The following is a 17568-nucleotide window of genomic DNA, read 5'->3' on the forward strand; positions in this document are numbered from 1 at the left end:
TTTCTTTTTTTTTTTTTTTTGGTTTTTCAAGATAGGGTTTCTCTGTGTAGCTTTGCGCCTTTTCTGGATCTCGCTCTGTAGACCAGGCTGGTCTGGAATTCACAAAGATCCGCTTGGCTCTGCCTTCCAAGTGCTGGGATTAAAGGCGTCCGCCGCCACCACCACCGCCACCACCACCACCACCACCACCACCACCCGGCTACATCTATTTTCATATTGAGTCAGTTACATTTATATGGGGTTTCCCCCTCTTATTGGAAGTTGGCTCAATTTTATTGATCTGTTCAAAAAACCAGCTTTTTGTTTTTATTGTTTTCCATTTAGAAATTCATTGACTTCTGGTCTTTTTTTAATTTTTTTTTTGTTTTTTGTTTTTTAAGATTTTATTTATTTATTATGTATAAAGTGTTCTGCCTGCATGTATGTCTGCAGGCCAGAAGAGGGTGCCAGATCTCATTACAGTTGGTTGTGAGCCACCATGTGGTTGCTGGTAATTGAACTCAGGACCTCTGGAAGAGCAGCCAGTGCTCTTAACTTCTGAGCCATCTCTCCAGCCCCCCTTTTTTTTGTTTTTTTGGTTTTTCGAGACAGGGTTTATCTATGTAATAGCCTTACCTGCTCTGGAACTCGCTTTGTAGATCCACCTGCCTCTGCCTCCCAGTGCTGGGATTAAAGGTGTGAGCCACCACTGCCCAGCAATTTCTTTTCTTTTGTTTGTTTACTTTGGGCTCCCCCCCCCCCTGGGCTTTTGAAGTTAAAGCTTAATGATTGGTTTCTCTGTGTATTCCTGGCTGTCCTGGAACTCGCTCTGTAGACCAGGCTAGCCTGGAACTCAGAGATCACCTGCCTCTGCCTCCTGAGTGCTAGGGTCAAAGGCATGCGCCAACAGGGCCCAACTTTATTTATTTATTATTATTCTCATTCTCTCTTTCTCTTCGTCTGTCTCTGTGTGTGTATGTGTGCTGGTGTGTACAGAGGACAGCTTTTGGGAGTCATTTCTCTCCTGTTGTGGGTTCTGGGGATGAAACTTTTGTCAGATTTGCATGGCTTGTACTTTTCCTCTCTGAGCCATCTTACCTTGTCGCTCTATAGTATATTTTTGGTTTTTTGTACTTGTGCATATCTGTGTATGAGCTTGTGAGTGCAGTCCCCATGGGGAGCAGGTGAGGATCAGATCCTCTGGAGCTAGAGTTAGTTATGGTTTTGAACCACCAACGTGGCGCCTAGAAGAGGATGGCTGCAAGGGAGCACTTGCTTCACTTGCATTTTGTTAAGCTTCCTGTAACATTTTCCTTGAGACTGACTCACTCATTAATTGTGTTGTTTCTTTTCCAAGTTGGAGGAGATTTTCCCATTTTTTTTTTTTTTGTATTGACTGGTCTATGCAGATCAGTTGCGCTTAGACTTGGCCTCCATAGTGCTGGGATTAAAGGTGTACCACAGGCCTGACTCTAGACTTTCTGAAGTTTGTCTTGTGGATCCTCATCTTGTCAGTGTCTTAGCACGTTTCAGGGACACTTGACAAGAATGTGTATCTTTGGTTTGGGTGGGTGTTTCTTTAAGTATTGAATGGTTCTAGTTAGTGATGTTTCCTTCCGTTTCTTTGCAGATTTCCCAGTTGTTCTTTCAGTTGTTAAGAGAAGGATGTGTAGAGCTCCAGATAGGATTTTTTTTTCCTTTTAGTTGTGTCAGATTTTACAACACATTTTACCCTTCCGTGGTTAGTTTATGTGCGTTGGTGTGTTATTGTTGGTGGATTCTCAATTCACTGTGTATAGTCCTGAAGTGTAGGTGTAGATAAATTTTATTTGCTGTTTTATCAGATTTATTTGTAATCTAGCCATTCCTGTAACCAAAACTTTTAGGACAAAAGCTTGGGCTCTCTTAGTGCCAGCTGGCTAGGCTCAGTCACCTTTTACAATACACCAATTAATTGACAAATAATGATGCAGAAGCAGATTTATTCTGTGGCCACTTTGGGAAAAGGAACAGATGAAAGGGTCCAGTGACCCCTTCAGTCTTTTCACTGTACTGACATGAGCTTTAGGTTAAATGGAACATTTAGGACACTAGGCAAGAGACTCAGCCTCCTGGTCACAGCATCTCATTGTCTCAGGTCCTGCCAGGTGGTCGAATTAAATTGTTGCTGGACTGGATCAATGTGGATCCCACAAGATAGTTATTCTGGGTATAGCCTCTTCATCACAGGTAATTGTTCTGATTCGGTGGGTAATCTACCCAGTGTCAGCTTTGGGATAGTTTCAGTTCTTTATCCTAAAGAAATTGATCTTGTTTTTTGCTGGAATCCAAGGTGACTCAAGAGGACAGATTAAAGACCAGCTGTCCTTAGCACCTGTAAAGTAAAGTAGACAGAGAGACAAAGTGAAGGTGGAGATGCCAGACTTGCTTCCTACTTTTAGTTAAAGCAAGGGCCGGCATCCGCCATTGCAAAAATAACGACTCTCTTAGGTAGGGTTTCTGGTACTTGAATAAAAACACCTTCTGTGACCAAAACGACTTGGGGAGGAAAGTATTTCAGCTTACACTTCCACACCCATATCACAGTCCATTACTAAAGGAAGTCAAGGCAGGAACTCAAGCATAAGCCACTAAGGAATTCTGCTCACTGGCTTGCTCTGCCATGGCTTGCTCAGCCCGCTTTCTTACAGCACCCAGGATCACCAGCCCATCATTGCCTGCAGTGGGCTGGGCCCTCCCATATCAATCACTAATTAAGAAAATGCTCCACAGGCTTGCCCACATGCCCATCTAGTGAGGACCTTTTCCCAGCTGAGGTTCTCTCTCCCTGCGACTCTGGCTTGTGTCAATTTGACATGAAGTCATCCGGCAGGGCCTCTGAGGCTGTTGTAGTCCTACTTTCTTTTGATTAATGTGCACATGGTGTTTCTTTTGTTGAGGCAGGGGCTCCTGTAACTGGGGATGACTTTGGCCCCCAGCCTCTGAGTGCTGGCTGATTACAGGAGTGCATCAATACACCCAGGGCCTCCAGCATTCTAGGCAAGCATTCTTCTGGCTGAGCCATACCCATGGCCCCATGTGACTCAGGGTGGGTCACTTTAGCAAGGACTCATGGATAAAAGACTCAAGAGGCTAGAGAGATGCCTCACTGGGTAAGAACATGTATTGCTCTTGTGGAGGAGCTGAGCTTGGTTTCAAAGGCCCATGTCAGGTGACTCAACTGTCTGTGACTTCAACTACAGGGCATCCAACACCCTCTTTCTGCATCAGCAGGCAACTGCACTCACGTGCACATATCTCCCCCTCCAGTTAAAAATAAATCTTTAAAAAACATGTACTCAGGGGCTGGAGAGATGACTCAGAGGTTAAAAGCACTGGTTATGCTTCCAGAGGACCTGCGTTCAATTCCCAGCAACCACATGGTTGCTCACAACCATCTGTAATGAGATCTGGTGCCCTCTTCTGTCATGAAGGCAGGCATGCAGACAGAACACTGTATACATAATTAATAAATAAATCTTTTAAAAAAACCTGCACTCAAAAGGGATAGTTTATTAGAGTCAGTAAGGAAAGAGCAGGATAGGCAAGCTAGAGATCTCAGCACTGTCAGGAGGAGGAGATATGAAGAAGACAAAGAGGAAAAAGTCATTCATATCCTTAAGTAGAGCAAGAGGGGAAGAAAGACACCTTGGAGGACAAGTAGATACACCAGAGAACTGGCGTATTCAGAGCCTGGCACCAGACTGTCTGTCCACCTCTCAGGGCCAGGAGGGCATTGGGTGTAAATTTATTTTTTTATATATTTATGAGACAATCTCCCACTGTTGTAGCCCAGGCTGCCCTAGAACTCACTGTGTAGTCCAAGCTGGCCTAGGATTTGTGGCCATCCTCCTGAGTGCTGCAGTTATAGACAAGAAGCTCTAACTTGAATGGAAAGTTTTAGTATTATTTGATTTTGCTTTTCAGTCAGTCAAGAGTTGCTCTAGGTGGTCTCGGACTCAAATGTGTTGAAGACTGGAAAGTATAATAACTAACTGCATTTAATGTTGTTAGTTTACTGTCTAGTTTTGTTAGCTTTGTCCCAGGAAGGAATAAATAACAGTTTGGAATGATGTCAATTTACCTTTAAAAATGATTTTAAAATTTGTTTATGTGAGTTCTTAACGTATTTGTGTACACATGAATCAGCAGGCAACCTCAAGTGTTGTTCCTTAGGAGGCGTTCACTTTGTTATTTGAGACAGGGTCTCATTGGCCTGGAGCTTACCAAGTAAATTAAACTGGGTGACCAGATTGTCTACTTGTCTTTACCTCTCAGCCTTTACATCAGTGCTGGGGATCTGAACTCGGGTCCTTATCTTTGTGCGATTGTATTAGTTAGGATTTTATTTCTGTGGAGAGACACCAAGACCACCACAACTCTTAAAGGAAAACATTGAATTGGGACTGGCTTACAGTTCAGAGGGTTAATCCATTATCATCACGACAGGAAGCATGGTGGCATGTAGGCAGACATGGTACTGGAGAGGCAGCTGAGAGTCCTACATCTTGCAGGCAACAGGAAATTGACTGAGACACTGGGCAGTATTCTGAGCATAGGAGACCTCAAAACCTGCCCCCCAGTGATACACTTCCTCCTACAAGGCCACACCCACTCGAACAAAGCCACACCTCCAAATAGTGCCACTCTCTGTGCGGTTCTGGGGGCCAGTTACATTCAGGCTACCACAGATGTAAACACTTGACTGTCTGAGTCTTCTTTCTCCCTCACTCCAGTTTACCTGTTGGTAAAGGCTAGTCTGAGTCGTCTTTCTCCCTAATTAACTCCAGTTTACCTGTTGGTAAAGGCTAGTCTGAGTCTTCTTTCTCCCTAATTAACTCCAGTTTACCTGTTGGTAAAGGCTAGTTTTGGACTAATTTGCAGCTCCTGTCATTGGCTTCTTTACAGTTTTCTTTACATTTATTTTCTTACGGAGCAAGTGTGTGTGTGTGTGTGTGTGTGTGTGTGTGTGCGCGCGTGCGCGCGCGCGCGCGTGCGTGCGCGCCCCTGGCAAGTCTAAAGAGAGAGAGGACAGCTTGCCTGCGTTGCTTCTGTCCTTCCACTTGTGTCTATCTCAGGTGATCAGGCTGCCCGGCCAGGCTCTTCAGCAGCCTGTCCCTTGCCCATGGAGCCATCTTTCTAGACTCAAAGCCTGGTCTGAGTTTTCAGAAGTTTAATTATGATGTGTGCTAGAATGGGTTTCTGTGGATCTTTCATTTTTGGAGTTTCTACAACTTCTTGATTCTGTAGGTTTACATTTGTTGTGAAAATTAGGGATTTTCCACAGATGTCTTAGCCCTGCTTTCTTTTTCATCTTTTCATGACTCCTGTGACAAAATGTTAGCTCTTTCTGTTGTAGCTCGTGATAGCTGAAGTTCTGTTAGTTTTTCTTCTCTTTGTCGTTGCCCTGACCTGTTTTCTCTCAGGTCAGATTAGTTGTTTTGTGTTTTTTTTTTTTGTTTTTTTTTTTCCATCACAGGCAATTTATTTTGTTCTTTTCATTCACAGTTAATACAGAAAATACTTGGAAACATTTCCATATAATGTTTGACACAGAAATCATCAAATAGAAGTATACAATGTTGACAGGAGGCCGTACATTTATAATTTATAACCCCAAATGTATTTATAAATTAGAAATGGAAAGATCTACAAATGAAATTATGAAGGTTCACCAAAGTCATTTAATCTGTCAGTTTCTCATTCATTTTTATGTCTTAATAATATTCTATTGTATGAATAAGCCACATTTTATTTCTCTCCAGTATTTGATATCTATTTGAGTTGTTTTAACTTTTTTACTATTAGCAACACACTGCTGTAAACCTTCATGTACATGTTTCATAGGTGCACATTTTCAGTAGTTTGAGGATATATTCCTTGTTTTTTTATTTTGTTGGTTTTTTTAGAGTTCTGGCTCATTTTCATTGATGTCCACTATTTATTGATAGGACCCTAGGACATTTTGATTTGAATTGTACATGTATCTATCCCCATATATCCATGTAGACACTCCCTACTTTCTCCCCTCCATCCACCTTGTCTTCCCCTTCCTCTTGAGACAGTCTTATTATAAAGTTAGTCCATGCTGACCTCAAACTAGCCATATAGCATAGGCTGGTCTCAAACATGCAATCCTTTTGCCTTTGCCTCTTAAGTGCAAGCATTATAGGAATGAACCACCACACCTGGCCTCTTACAGTTTTTATTTCCAAAGGTTCCAGTTTTTTTCCCCATATCTTATGTTTTTATTTACTAAAGCAATTTTTTAAACATTTGTTTCAAATGTTCTTTTAGTTGCTTGCTGAAGAATTTTTATCATGGCTACTTGCAAAACTTAGTAGATAATTCTAATAACCATTATCTTAATGTTAGCATCTGTTAATTGACACCTTCCCTCCATTTGAGATTTTCCTGATTCTTAGTATGACCAGTGATTTTTTTTAATTAAAACCTTGATGATTTTTTATTTAAAATTGTCTATTCTGAATATGTGAGTCTTCTAATACATGATTGAGATTTTATCTATAGCTTGAACCTTTCTTTTTTTGTTTTGTTTTTTGAGACAAGATTTTTCTTTGTAGCCCTGGCTGTCCTGGAACTCTTATTTGTAGATCAGGCTGGCCTGGAACTCAGGGATCTGCCTGTCTCTGCCTCCTGAGTGCTGGGGTTAAAGGAAGGCACCACAGCTCCTGTTGTTGTTGTTTTTGTGGAGTTTTGAGTCAGCCTTTCTTGAGGCCCAGGGTAGCCCCAAGTCCGCTTTGTATAGGAAGATGACTTTGAACTCTTTTTGGTTTTTCAACACAGAGTTGGTTCTCTATGTAACAGCTCTGCCTGTTCTGGAACTTACTCTGTAGACCAGGCTGGCCTTGAACTTAGAGATCTGCCTGCCTCTTCAGTGCTGGGATAAAGGGCGTGAGCCACCACTATCTGGCTGACTTTTAAATCTTGGTTTTCCTCTTTCAAGTGCTGGGATTACAGATGTTTGCCACTAGGCCTGGCTTGAGCATTTATTTCTTTTTTTAATTTTTAAATGTATTTATTTGTGTCTATGACTGTGGGATGTCACAGTGCATGTGTGGAGGTCAGAGGCCACCTTATGAGTCAGTTCTCTCTTTCCGCCGTGGAGATGCTAAGTATTGAATTAAAGTCATCGGAGTTAGCAGTAAGTACCTCTCCTGCTTAACTGTGTGATGACCCCTGGTGTGAGTATGGTTTTTAGTCAGCGTCATGACATTGATTGTTGAGGATATTAATGATATTCTTTCCTGACAGAAATGACATCAGATGTACCGTCGCTAGGTTCCACCATTGCTTCTGGAAATGCTGGACCCGGGATTCAAGGTGGAGGAGCTGTTGTACAGAGGGCTATTAAGCGACGATCGGGGTGAGTTCGAATGTCTATCATCAGGGTCTCTCTTGTAAAATCAACTGGATTGACTTAAGTCTCTGCTCCTCTTTGTCTGTTCCTGACCTCACTTTAATTGAATTTTCCTTGTGTCGGCTTGCTATTCTATGTACATTTCTTTTTAAAATGTTTCGATAATGTGAGTAGAAATACCGCCGCTGTAAAGAGAAGACGAACCTGTTGTGCCCATTGCCTGTCATAGCTCTCCTCTCATTCACTCAGGGAACCAAGTGTTCACAAACCATGGTGACTTTATGTGTTTCCCAAGGAAAGTTCTAAGCAGGTTAAAAATTTGTTTGCATTGATGTATGTTTTTTCTTCTTGGTTTTTCAAGACAGGGTTTCTCTGTGTAGCCCTGGCTGTGCTGGAACTCACTCTGTAGACCAGGCTGGCCTCGAACTCGCAGAGATCCACCTGCTTCTGCTTCCAGAATACCGAGATCAAAGATCACTACCCTGTGCTTTCTGAACTTTAAAAGCTTCTCTTTTGATGTAACTTTTTAAAAAAATTTATTTAATTTTATTTGATGTGCATTGGTGTTTTGTCCGCATTCATGTCTGCGTGAGGATGTTGGATCCCCTGGAACTTGGTAGTTACAGATAGCTGTGTGCTACCATGTGATTGCTGGGAATTGAACCTGGGTCCTCTGGAAGAACAACCTCAATGTATCTTTATTGATAAGCAGGCTTAAAAAAAAGTACACACACCAAACCAAACCAAAACAAACCTCTCTGGAAGGTAAAGGACTATGACAAAGACCAATGATTTCACTGTTGTTAAGAAAACTGTTGTCGGCTGGGGACAGTGGTGGCACACGCTTTTAATCCCAGCACTGGGAGGCAGAGGCAGTCGGATCTCTATGAGCTGGAGGCCAACCTGGGCTACAGAGAGAGACAGGACAACCAAGGCTACACAAAGAAATTCTGTCTTAAACAACACCACACCCCCCAGAAAAGAAAACTGTTTGCTTTCCTTAAGCTCTTCTGTTTGTATTCTCAAAATCATTTTGTTAAACTTACTTCTTTTCTAAGTTACTGATACTTTCTTTGGCTTGGAATGCACAGTCCATTTAGTTCTAAAAGTATTCATTAAGTACCAGATTTGAATGTGGCATTGTTGTGTGATTGCTAATAGACTCTAAAGATAGATGAAACACATCCGTTGTTTTCAAGTTTCCAAAGTTCTGATAGTCACACACACACACACACACACACACACACACACACACACACACAAAATGCAAGATAGAATATGGGAAAAATAAGTGAGGTATGGTGGCTCATACCTGAAATCCTAGTACTCAGTAAGGGACGGGTCAGGAGGATGCAGAATATGAGGCCATTCTCGGTTACATAATGATACTGTATCTCAAAACAAAACTAAAACAAAGAAAATTAACTAAAATACAAAAACAGAAAAAAAAGCTTTTTTTTTTTTTTTAAGCATATAAAAACTAATTTTGGATGGAAAAGATAGGGAACAGTTTTTGAAAGAAGGTTGCTTTAGGGCAGTGGTTTTCAACCTTCCTAATGCTGTGACACTTTAATACAGTTCCTCATGTTGTGGTGACCCCCAACCATAAAATTGTTTTGTTGCTACTTCACAATTGTAATTTTGCTACTGTCATGAACTGTAATGTATATATCTGATATGTAGGATAGAACTGCTGCTTTAGGACCAGTGAGACAGCTCAGTGGTTAAAGGCACTTGCCTGTGATCCTAGTTACCTTTGCTTGATCCCCAGAACCCACATAAAGGTAGAAGGAGAAAACCAATTCCACCAAGTTGTCTCCTGACTGCTACATGAGTGTGGTGCCCATATACATATTACACACTCACACACACACACACACACACACACACACACACACACACACTCACACACACACACACATACACACACACACACACACACATAAATTTATAAATAAATAAAAGACACAAGGTTCCTTTAGAAGCACCCGGGACAGTAGGTGCTCTTTTACAAACCACTGTTTGCTACTCAGTTTTTAGGAGTGTATGTGTGTGGTGGAGGAGGGCTGTTGGGCTCAGACACAAGGCCTTGTGCATTCCTGGCTAGTGCTCTACCACTGAGTTAGTTTCCCATGCTGTTGCCTGTTCTAGTTATTTTGTTTTTGAAATAAGATCTTGTGTACCCCAGGTCTGGGCTCATGATCTTCCCCTGAATGCTAGGATTGCAGTTTTATGTCACTATTTTTTTTTTGCAGAAAAACACATGAAAAGAAATCTTGAGTTCCAGAGAAATGGCTCAGTGTTTAAGAGTCCACACTGTTCTTACAGAAAACCTGCTTTCAGTTGCTGGTGCTTCCTTTTGGAGGCTCACAACCATCTGTGACTTCAGTTTCATTGGATCTGATACCCTGTTCTGGACTCTGTGGGCACCTGTAGTCATATGTGCACATGTCCCCAAAAGACATAATAAAATAAAATCTTTTTAAAAATCATAAAAGATAGTCTTGTCAATATTAAAAACACATTTAAAGAAGTGTTTGCTTTTTTTAGCCGGGCGGTGGCGCATGCCTTTAATCCCAGCACTCAGGAGGCAGAGCCAGGTGGATCTCTGTGAGTTCGAGGCCAGCTTGGTCTCCAAAGCGAGTTCCAGGAAAGGCGCAAAGCTACACAGAGAAACCCTGTCTCGAAAAACCAAAAAAAAAAAAAAAAAAAAAAAAAAAAGGTTTGCTTTTTTTTTTTAATTTTTCTTTAATTTATTTACTTTTATTTTATGTGCACTGGTGTTTTGCCTGCATGTATGTCTGTGTGAGGATGCCAGATCTGGAGTTACAGACAGTTGTGAGCTGCCACGTGGGTGCTGGGAATTGAACCCAGGTCCTCTGGAAGAACAGCCAGTGCTCTTAACCCCTGAGCCATCTCTCCAGCCTGCTTTTTTATTTTGTAACAAAGTGTTTAATTTGTTTGTGTTATTACAATACAGCTTTCCTGTGGCCCCAGCTGGCCTGGGGTCCTGTTCCTCTTGGTTCCACTTCTCAAATGCTTGGAAACAAACACATGTGACTACCACACCTAGTTTGAGGCAATCCTGCTGTGTAGCCTTGTTGACCTGGAGTTCACCATGTAGCCCAAACTGGCCTTCCACTCATGATCCTCCTGCCTCTGTCTTCCTATGTTCTAGGAGTACCATCAATTATCACTCCACCTGGGTGTGCTGGCACACGTCTTTAATCCCAGCACTTGGGAGAGGCAAGCCTGGTGTATATAGTGATTTCCAGGTCTACCAGAGCAATGTAGAAAGATCTTGTGTCAGAAAACTAAACCACATTGTCACTTATATATATTAAGTTATTTTATTTACTCTGTGTATGTGTTTAGGTCAGAAAAGAACCCGTGGTTGTTATTTCTTCACTATTTGGGTCTCAGGGATCCAATTCAGGCCCATAGGCTTGGTGACAAGTTCCTTAATCTGCTAAGCTATCTCTCTGGCCCTTCATTTTATATTTGCAATTGTCTGGGCTGAAAAGTTCCCCAAGGCTAATTTTATTTTTGCCACATGTCCCACAGTGTGCAGGTGATGTTGCTTTCTTGCTTTTTTCTCTCTTTTGACAGGTTCTGGCTGTGTAGCTCAAGCTGGCCTTGGATTTACCATCCTTTTGCTTCTGCTTGCTGAGTACTTTGAGTTAAAGGTATGTGCCACCAAGGCTGGCCACTGAGTACTTTGAGTTAAAGGTATGTGCCACCAAGGCTGGCCACTGAGTACTTTGAGTTAAAGGTATGTGCCACCAAGGCTGGCCACTTCGCACAGTTACGTGACTATGGTGTATGTTTCAGTTTTAGACTAACGACTTGACTTGCTGTGTCTTCTTTTTCTTTATAGAATATCATTGCTTTGAAAGTTGTTGTTGAAACTTGATAAACAGGGCTTAGATTAGACCATAAAAATGAAAAATAGATCTTAGGATTTTTTTTTTCCAGGCAGAGTCTTATGTAGCCCAGGCTAATCTTGAACTCAACAGTATAACCAAGGTTGAACTTGAACTCCTAATCATCCTGTTGCCACCTCCCATGTGACAGGACTACAGGTTTGTGCCACCATGCCCAGTTTATCCCAACTGAGCTGTATTCTTAGACGGTGGGAACTGTTTACACTTCTCTTCCTAGCCTCGTGTATACAAATCCCTGCTGTGGAGGTATCAGCTGTGCTGCTGCTGCTGCTGCTCTTCCCTCCTCCTTCCTTTTGCTTTTTGAAACAGGTTCTAATTATGCAGCAAAGGCTAGCCTAGAACTTACTATGTATCTGAGGGTGACCTTTCAGTCCTCTTCTCAGTTTTTGGATGGTGGGATTACAGGCATGTGCCACCATGGCTAGTTTGTTTTGCCCAGTTAGGACACTATGAAAACCATGTAGTATAAATTTATTTTGCTTCTGCCCACTTCTTCTTTTCCTTCTATTTCCTATGAGCACATAGGCATCTTGTGTTAATATAGTTTACTTTCTTTCTTTCTTTTTTTTTTTTTTTAAAGATTTATTTATTTATTATGTATACAATGTTCTGTTTTCATGTATCCCTGCAGGCCAGAAGAGGGCACCAGATCTCATTACAGATGGTTGTGAACCACCATGTGGTTGCTGGGAATTGAACTCAGAACCTCTGGAAGAACAGCCAGTGTTCTTAACCACTGAGCCATCATGCCAGCCTTATAGTTTATTTTCTTAAGATTCTATGTTATTAATAAACTCAGAATATTTTTTGTTGTCTTTCCCCAGGCTGGATTTTGATGATGATGGAGAAGGGAACAGTAAATTTTTGAGGTAAGAGTTTTGATTTTTTTAAAAAGACTTCTCATAAAGTGACTTCTGATCTGTGGGCTGGAGGGCTGGAGGGCTGGCTCAGTAGGTAACAGTATTTTATCTACCGGGCCTGATGATGTAAGTTTGGTTCCCTAGAACCCACATGACCCGAGGAAAAAACTGACTGTTGCAGATTGTCCTCTGGTCTCCACAGACTGGCTGCTGCACGAGCGAGGGCCTTTCTCCCTAACACATAAAAAGGAAATGTCCTTCATTATTAAAGCCAGTGGGCTGGGAGTGTAGCGTGCTTGAACTCTTGCCTCGCATGTCTGAGGTTTGGGTTCAATCCTTAGTATCAAAAGGTTATTTAAGCATGTTTGTACTTCTGGCTTATAATGTTTTTGTTCATTGGCCTAAAGAATATGCTTCATCCTAAAACTGTACATTTCTTTATATCATAGGACAGTTTTTAGATATTCTTTTTAGAGATAGCTTCTCATGGGCACAGAAAATTTAGAAGACTGTCCATAAGCCAAGTCATATGTTGATTCATGCCTTTAAAATAATAGCAGACTGGGGAGATAGCTCAGTGGTTAAGGGTTTGACATTGCAAATCTAAGGATAATAGTTCAGATCCCCAGAACCCACATATATGCCAAGTGGGCATAGAATTGTGCTTGTAATTTCAGCCTTGGAAGGTGGAGACAAGAGATCCCCAAAGCAAGCTAGCATGCAGAGTAGTTTTATCTGCAAGCTCTGAATTTGTTATTATTTTATTCCTTCCCCTCCCATGAGCCAGCCCTGCATGTGATGAAATGATTCTGCCTCATCTAGTAATGTAGAAGAGAGATGAAGCATCTTCCCCAAATTAACTTTTGGCTTCTTCATGCATGCTCACCCACACACATGTGCATCCACACAGACCTCTGCCCATATCACATGCAAACGTGCATATACACACAAATGGAAAAAGAAAAGAATTAATTGATTAGTTCTCACAAGTCAGTGAGTTGGATTCATGGTAAGACTGCTCAGCCATCTGGTCTGTTGAAAGTTAGGTTCAGCCAGCATAGTTGCCCCTCTCTCTCTCTTTCTCCATTCTCCCCTCATTCCCTGCTCCTGCCTCCTCCCACCCCCACTGCCTCCTCTTCAAACAGGGCAGAGTGTGGTGATGGCTGTAACACAAAGGGCAAGTTCTGGTGTACTTAACAAACCTTTGCTTCTGTGACTCTTACAGCTTTTACTAATGTCTTGTTGGCCAGAGCAGCTTGTGTATATATGTCCTACATCACTGTTGGAGAGGGCTACAAAAGGATGTGGGTGTTGGAAGCTATAATTTGATAATGTTCTACTCTGTCACACTCCAGTACCTGTTTACTCCTCTTTTAGGTCACAGAAGTTAGAGGTTTTGTGTGTATAAGTGTGAGCTGTTTCTCCATTTCTCCATCCCCAAGATAGCTGTTTTTGAAACAGCTCTATTGGGAATTCCTTTATTAGAGAATTATTAGTTACAGTGTCATGCTCTCATCAACCATGGCATATGTACGAATGGCATGGAGGTCACTAGACTATTTGTTCCTGTCTGATAGTTTTTACCCTGGGTTTTTGCTTCCATAAAAGCAAGTAGTCATTACAAAACTCATCTAACATTTTGGTCCTTAGCAGATGACTATATATATACAACTGTAATGGGAGCCATAACATTATTACCTATTAAAGAAAGGACCTGGTGACATAGCTAGTGGCGTTGTGACTCTGGCATGTTGATGTTGCTAGTCAGTCACTGTGTCACATGTTGATCCCGTTTGGCACTGTTAGCAGCTGAGCATAGGACCTACTGGATGCTAGGCAAGCACTGTACCATGGAGTTATCCCTAGCCCTGTTACCGTTATTTTAGAGACTGTAAAACTTTGTGTCATTGAATTGCCAATTGTGTGAAGCTTATTCAATTCCTAATAGTTCTTTTTGCTTGTCCTGAAGAGGTAACATGTAGAATTGGAAGAAAATACTTGCAGATCATGTACCTTAGAAGCAATTGATATCTAGAATATGTAATGAACTACAATTCTGACATAATATTGAGAAGTGATTTAATATTTAAGATGAAGAATTGTGGGAATTGGAGGATGCTCAGCTGTTAGAGAGTACTTGCTGCTCTTCCAGAGACCAGAGTTTGGTTTCTGGAACCCACATTGGGCAGCTTACAGTTGCCTATAACTACAGCTCCAAAGAATCCAGTGCCCTCTTCTGTTTTCCAAAGCCACTCAGACATGTGGCAAGCATTCACACACGCAAGTAGAAGTAAGTGTTTATTTATATATTTTAAGAATAATTTGATACAACTTAGTAGAATGGTTGCCTAGAATGCATGAAGCTTTGGGTTTGCTTCCCAGCACTGTATAAACCAGGCATAGTAGGGTACAGAACCCCAAGGAGAGGAGATCAGGAGGATTGCAGGTTCAGGTTTGAAGTCACCCTGTACCAGGCCCTGTCTATGAAAGGAGATGGAAAACCAGCCAAGCACAGAGTGGTAGCTGCCTGCCTTTCAGCACTCGGACGACGGGGAGAAAGATCTCCAGTTGGCTTAGTCAGTTCTGCCTTAGTCGGGGTTACACAGGAGACAGTTTTAGAAAAATAAAGACGAAAATGTCAGCAGCAGTGCCTCTTGATACTTCAGAGTGGTTAAAATGAGGCTGGAGGCGCGTCTCAGTGGTAAAGTGTGTGCTTGCTTAATGTACGTAAGGCCTGGGTTTGATTTCTAGCACTCTGTGCGCATGTGTGTTCATGTGCGTGTGCGTGTGCGTGTGTGTGTGTGTGTGTGTGTGTGTGTGTGTGTGTGTGTGTACACTAAGAAATAAATAGCAAATTTTATTCATCGAATTCAGTTAGTATCCACGGAGAGGCAGTGGATAGTAACTGTACAGGCATGCCTTTGTTGAAAGTGTAGGGGAGGAAAAGACCTTCTTTCTCCTCAGCATTTTGATGACTGAGTTGATGAGACAACCTGACTGGAGGCCGAAAAAGAGGCAGATAGGTTAACATGTGCTCTGAGAGTAGCCTAGGGGCCCACAGGAAGACAGATGCAGTCAGTAAAATTGAGGAATTGATATGCTCTCCTCAGAGGGGTGGTAACCTAGGTGATTTAAGGATAAGATGAACAGGCATTTGTACTGTCCCTTGGGTTAGCTCTTCTTCCCAGGTTGCTACATCATCCTGGAGGGGATTTGTGACCTTAAGAGAGGTTGCCAGTGTGGGTGTGTGATTGTGTGTTTAAACATTTATGTCTTGTGTGTGTACGTGGACACGTGTGCTGTAGCAAATGTATGAAGGTCAGAGAATAATTGGCAGGAATAGTTCCCCCTCTACCATATAGGTTTCAGGCATTGAACTCAGACTAGCAGGCTTGGCAACAGATGTGTTTATCTCCTGAAACATCTCGACAGCCTCATTTTGTTTGACAGAGTCCCACTTTGTGATCCAAGCAAGCCTGGAAATAATTGTATAGTCCAGGCTTTACTCAAACTCACTAAGAGCCTCTTTTTTCAGTAGTGAGATTACTAGCTCAAACTGCCACACCCTGCCCTGCATTTCTTTTTTGTTTTAAATAGATCTGATTGTGTAGCTCTGACTGGCCTGAAACTCCCAGAGATCTGCCTGTCTCTGCCTCCCAGTTCTGTGACTGAAGTTGTGTCCTGACATTCTTGGCCTCCCAGTATTTGTTTTCACATTCCTTCTAATCTGAGTAATCAGTAAAGTAGAACATTGTGTTTAGAGTGGCGTTGTCTGACTCCTTTGATTTAAGGACTATTTGTTTACAAACTGCTCCTCTTGTTGGGAAGACAGTAAACAGGCAAACAAACAAGGGTACTCCATAGGACAGTGATAGTCAGACTAGTGTTACGTAACTGAGGGCCAGTAGTAGATTGAGGACCTCAGTCAGGGGCTTTGGGGATCACATTTCATCTCGAGACCGAAATGGTGAAAAGGAAAGGAAGTGGATGTCTGCTCAGAATGAGAGAGGCTTCCTAGAAGAGGAAAGGGAAGTACAAAGACCTGGAACACTAGGAGATGAATGTGGCTGTTGTTGAGAAGCCCTTGCTTGTGGGCCACAGGAGGAGAGGGTAGGAGTAGGGCTGCCCCAGAGCAGGCAGTAGCCAGGGGCTACTTTGTGACCTTGCAGATGGCAGTGCACTTTGCTTTCAGTAGAAGACTTAGGGAATAGTCTTGTTTTTATTTAATGGTTGATTTTTATCCCCTAAACACCAAACATAGATTACTTTCAAAGTCAGTAAAAACAAATTTAAAAATGAAAAAAAAAAAGAAAAAGAAAAAGAAAAGAGAAAAAAGAATGCCCAAAGGTCATGGATAGACATTTCTCCAAAAAGTACAAATGGCCAACAAGCATATGAAAAATCAACATCCCTGATGATTAGGATATATACAAGTCAAAACTGTACTGAGATGTCATTTATATCTGTCCCAATGACCACTATCAAAACCAAAACAAAATAGGAGCTAAGTCTGGAGGCTGGGTCCACCAGCCTTTAGTGGGTAGAGGGAACCCAGTATCCAGGGCTGCATAGTGAGATCCTGCCTCAGAAAGAAGCAAGCGGGGTGGGGGTGGGGTGGAGGTGGGTGCACGCCTTTAATCCCAGCATTCAGAAGGCAGAGGCAGGCAGAGTTCAAGGCCAGCCTTGTCTGCAGAGTTCCAGGACAGCCAGGGATACACAGAGAAACCCTGTCTTGAACCCTCTCCCTCAAAAGGGGAAGAAACAAGCAACCCCCCCCCCCCATAACAAATATTGCTAAAGATGTGCAGGAATTGGAACAGTTGTACACTGTGGCAATATAAAATGGTAGTCACAATGGAAAACAATATGGTGCTGCTTTAAAAGCTAAATCATTGTTACAGCTCAGGGTCAAGCCCTTGCTTTGAAAGTTCAAAGCTCTGGATTCTAGTTCTCATACCAAAAAATTTTATTTTTTGAGACAAGGTTTCTCTGTGTAGCCCTGGCTGTTCTAAAAGTCACTTTGTAGAGATCTGACTGCCTCTGCCTCCTGAGTGCATTTATTAAAGGCGTGCGCCACTACTACCTGGCCCAAGTTTTGTATTAGGTGTTTTGGTAAGATTTGAAAATTTTTCTTTATGTTTTGCCTACATGTATGTATTGCACCATGTGTGTGCCTGGTTCCTGAAGAGGTCAGAAGATGTCAGATCTCCTGAAACTGGAGTTAAAGACAGTTGTAAACTGCCATGTCGGTTCTGAGAACCGAACCTGGGTTCTCCGCATGAACAACGTACATTCTTAATCATTGAGCCATCTGCCTAACCCCTAAGTTAATTAGTTTTGAGCTGGGTTTGATAGCATATACATG

At 42.1% G+C, this 17568-nt stretch overlaps 1 protein-coding gene across 2 annotated transcripts in view; it reads left to right on the plus strand.

The window, feature by feature from the left end:
- Nucleotides 1-17568, plus strand: part of Arnt (aryl hydrocarbon receptor nuclear translocator) — a 75297-nt gene that overhangs the window by 11237 nt on the left and 46492 nt on the right. For both annotated transcript variants that reach the window (XM_028856279.2, XM_028856281.2), the window contains exons 2-3: nt 7294-7405; nt 12168-12212. In XM_028856279.2, coding sequence (XP_028712112.1) covers nt 7294-7405; nt 12168-12212 — 157 coding nt within the window. The remainder of the gene's footprint in view (nt 1-7293; nt 7406-12167; nt 12213-17568) is intronic.

Source organism: Peromyscus leucopus, chromosome 6, assembly GCF_004664715.2.
Source record: "Peromyscus leucopus breed LL Stock chromosome 6, UCI_PerLeu_2.1, whole genome shotgun sequence".
Lineage (NCBI taxonomy): Eukaryota > Metazoa > Chordata > Mammalia > Rodentia > Cricetidae > Peromyscus > Peromyscus leucopus.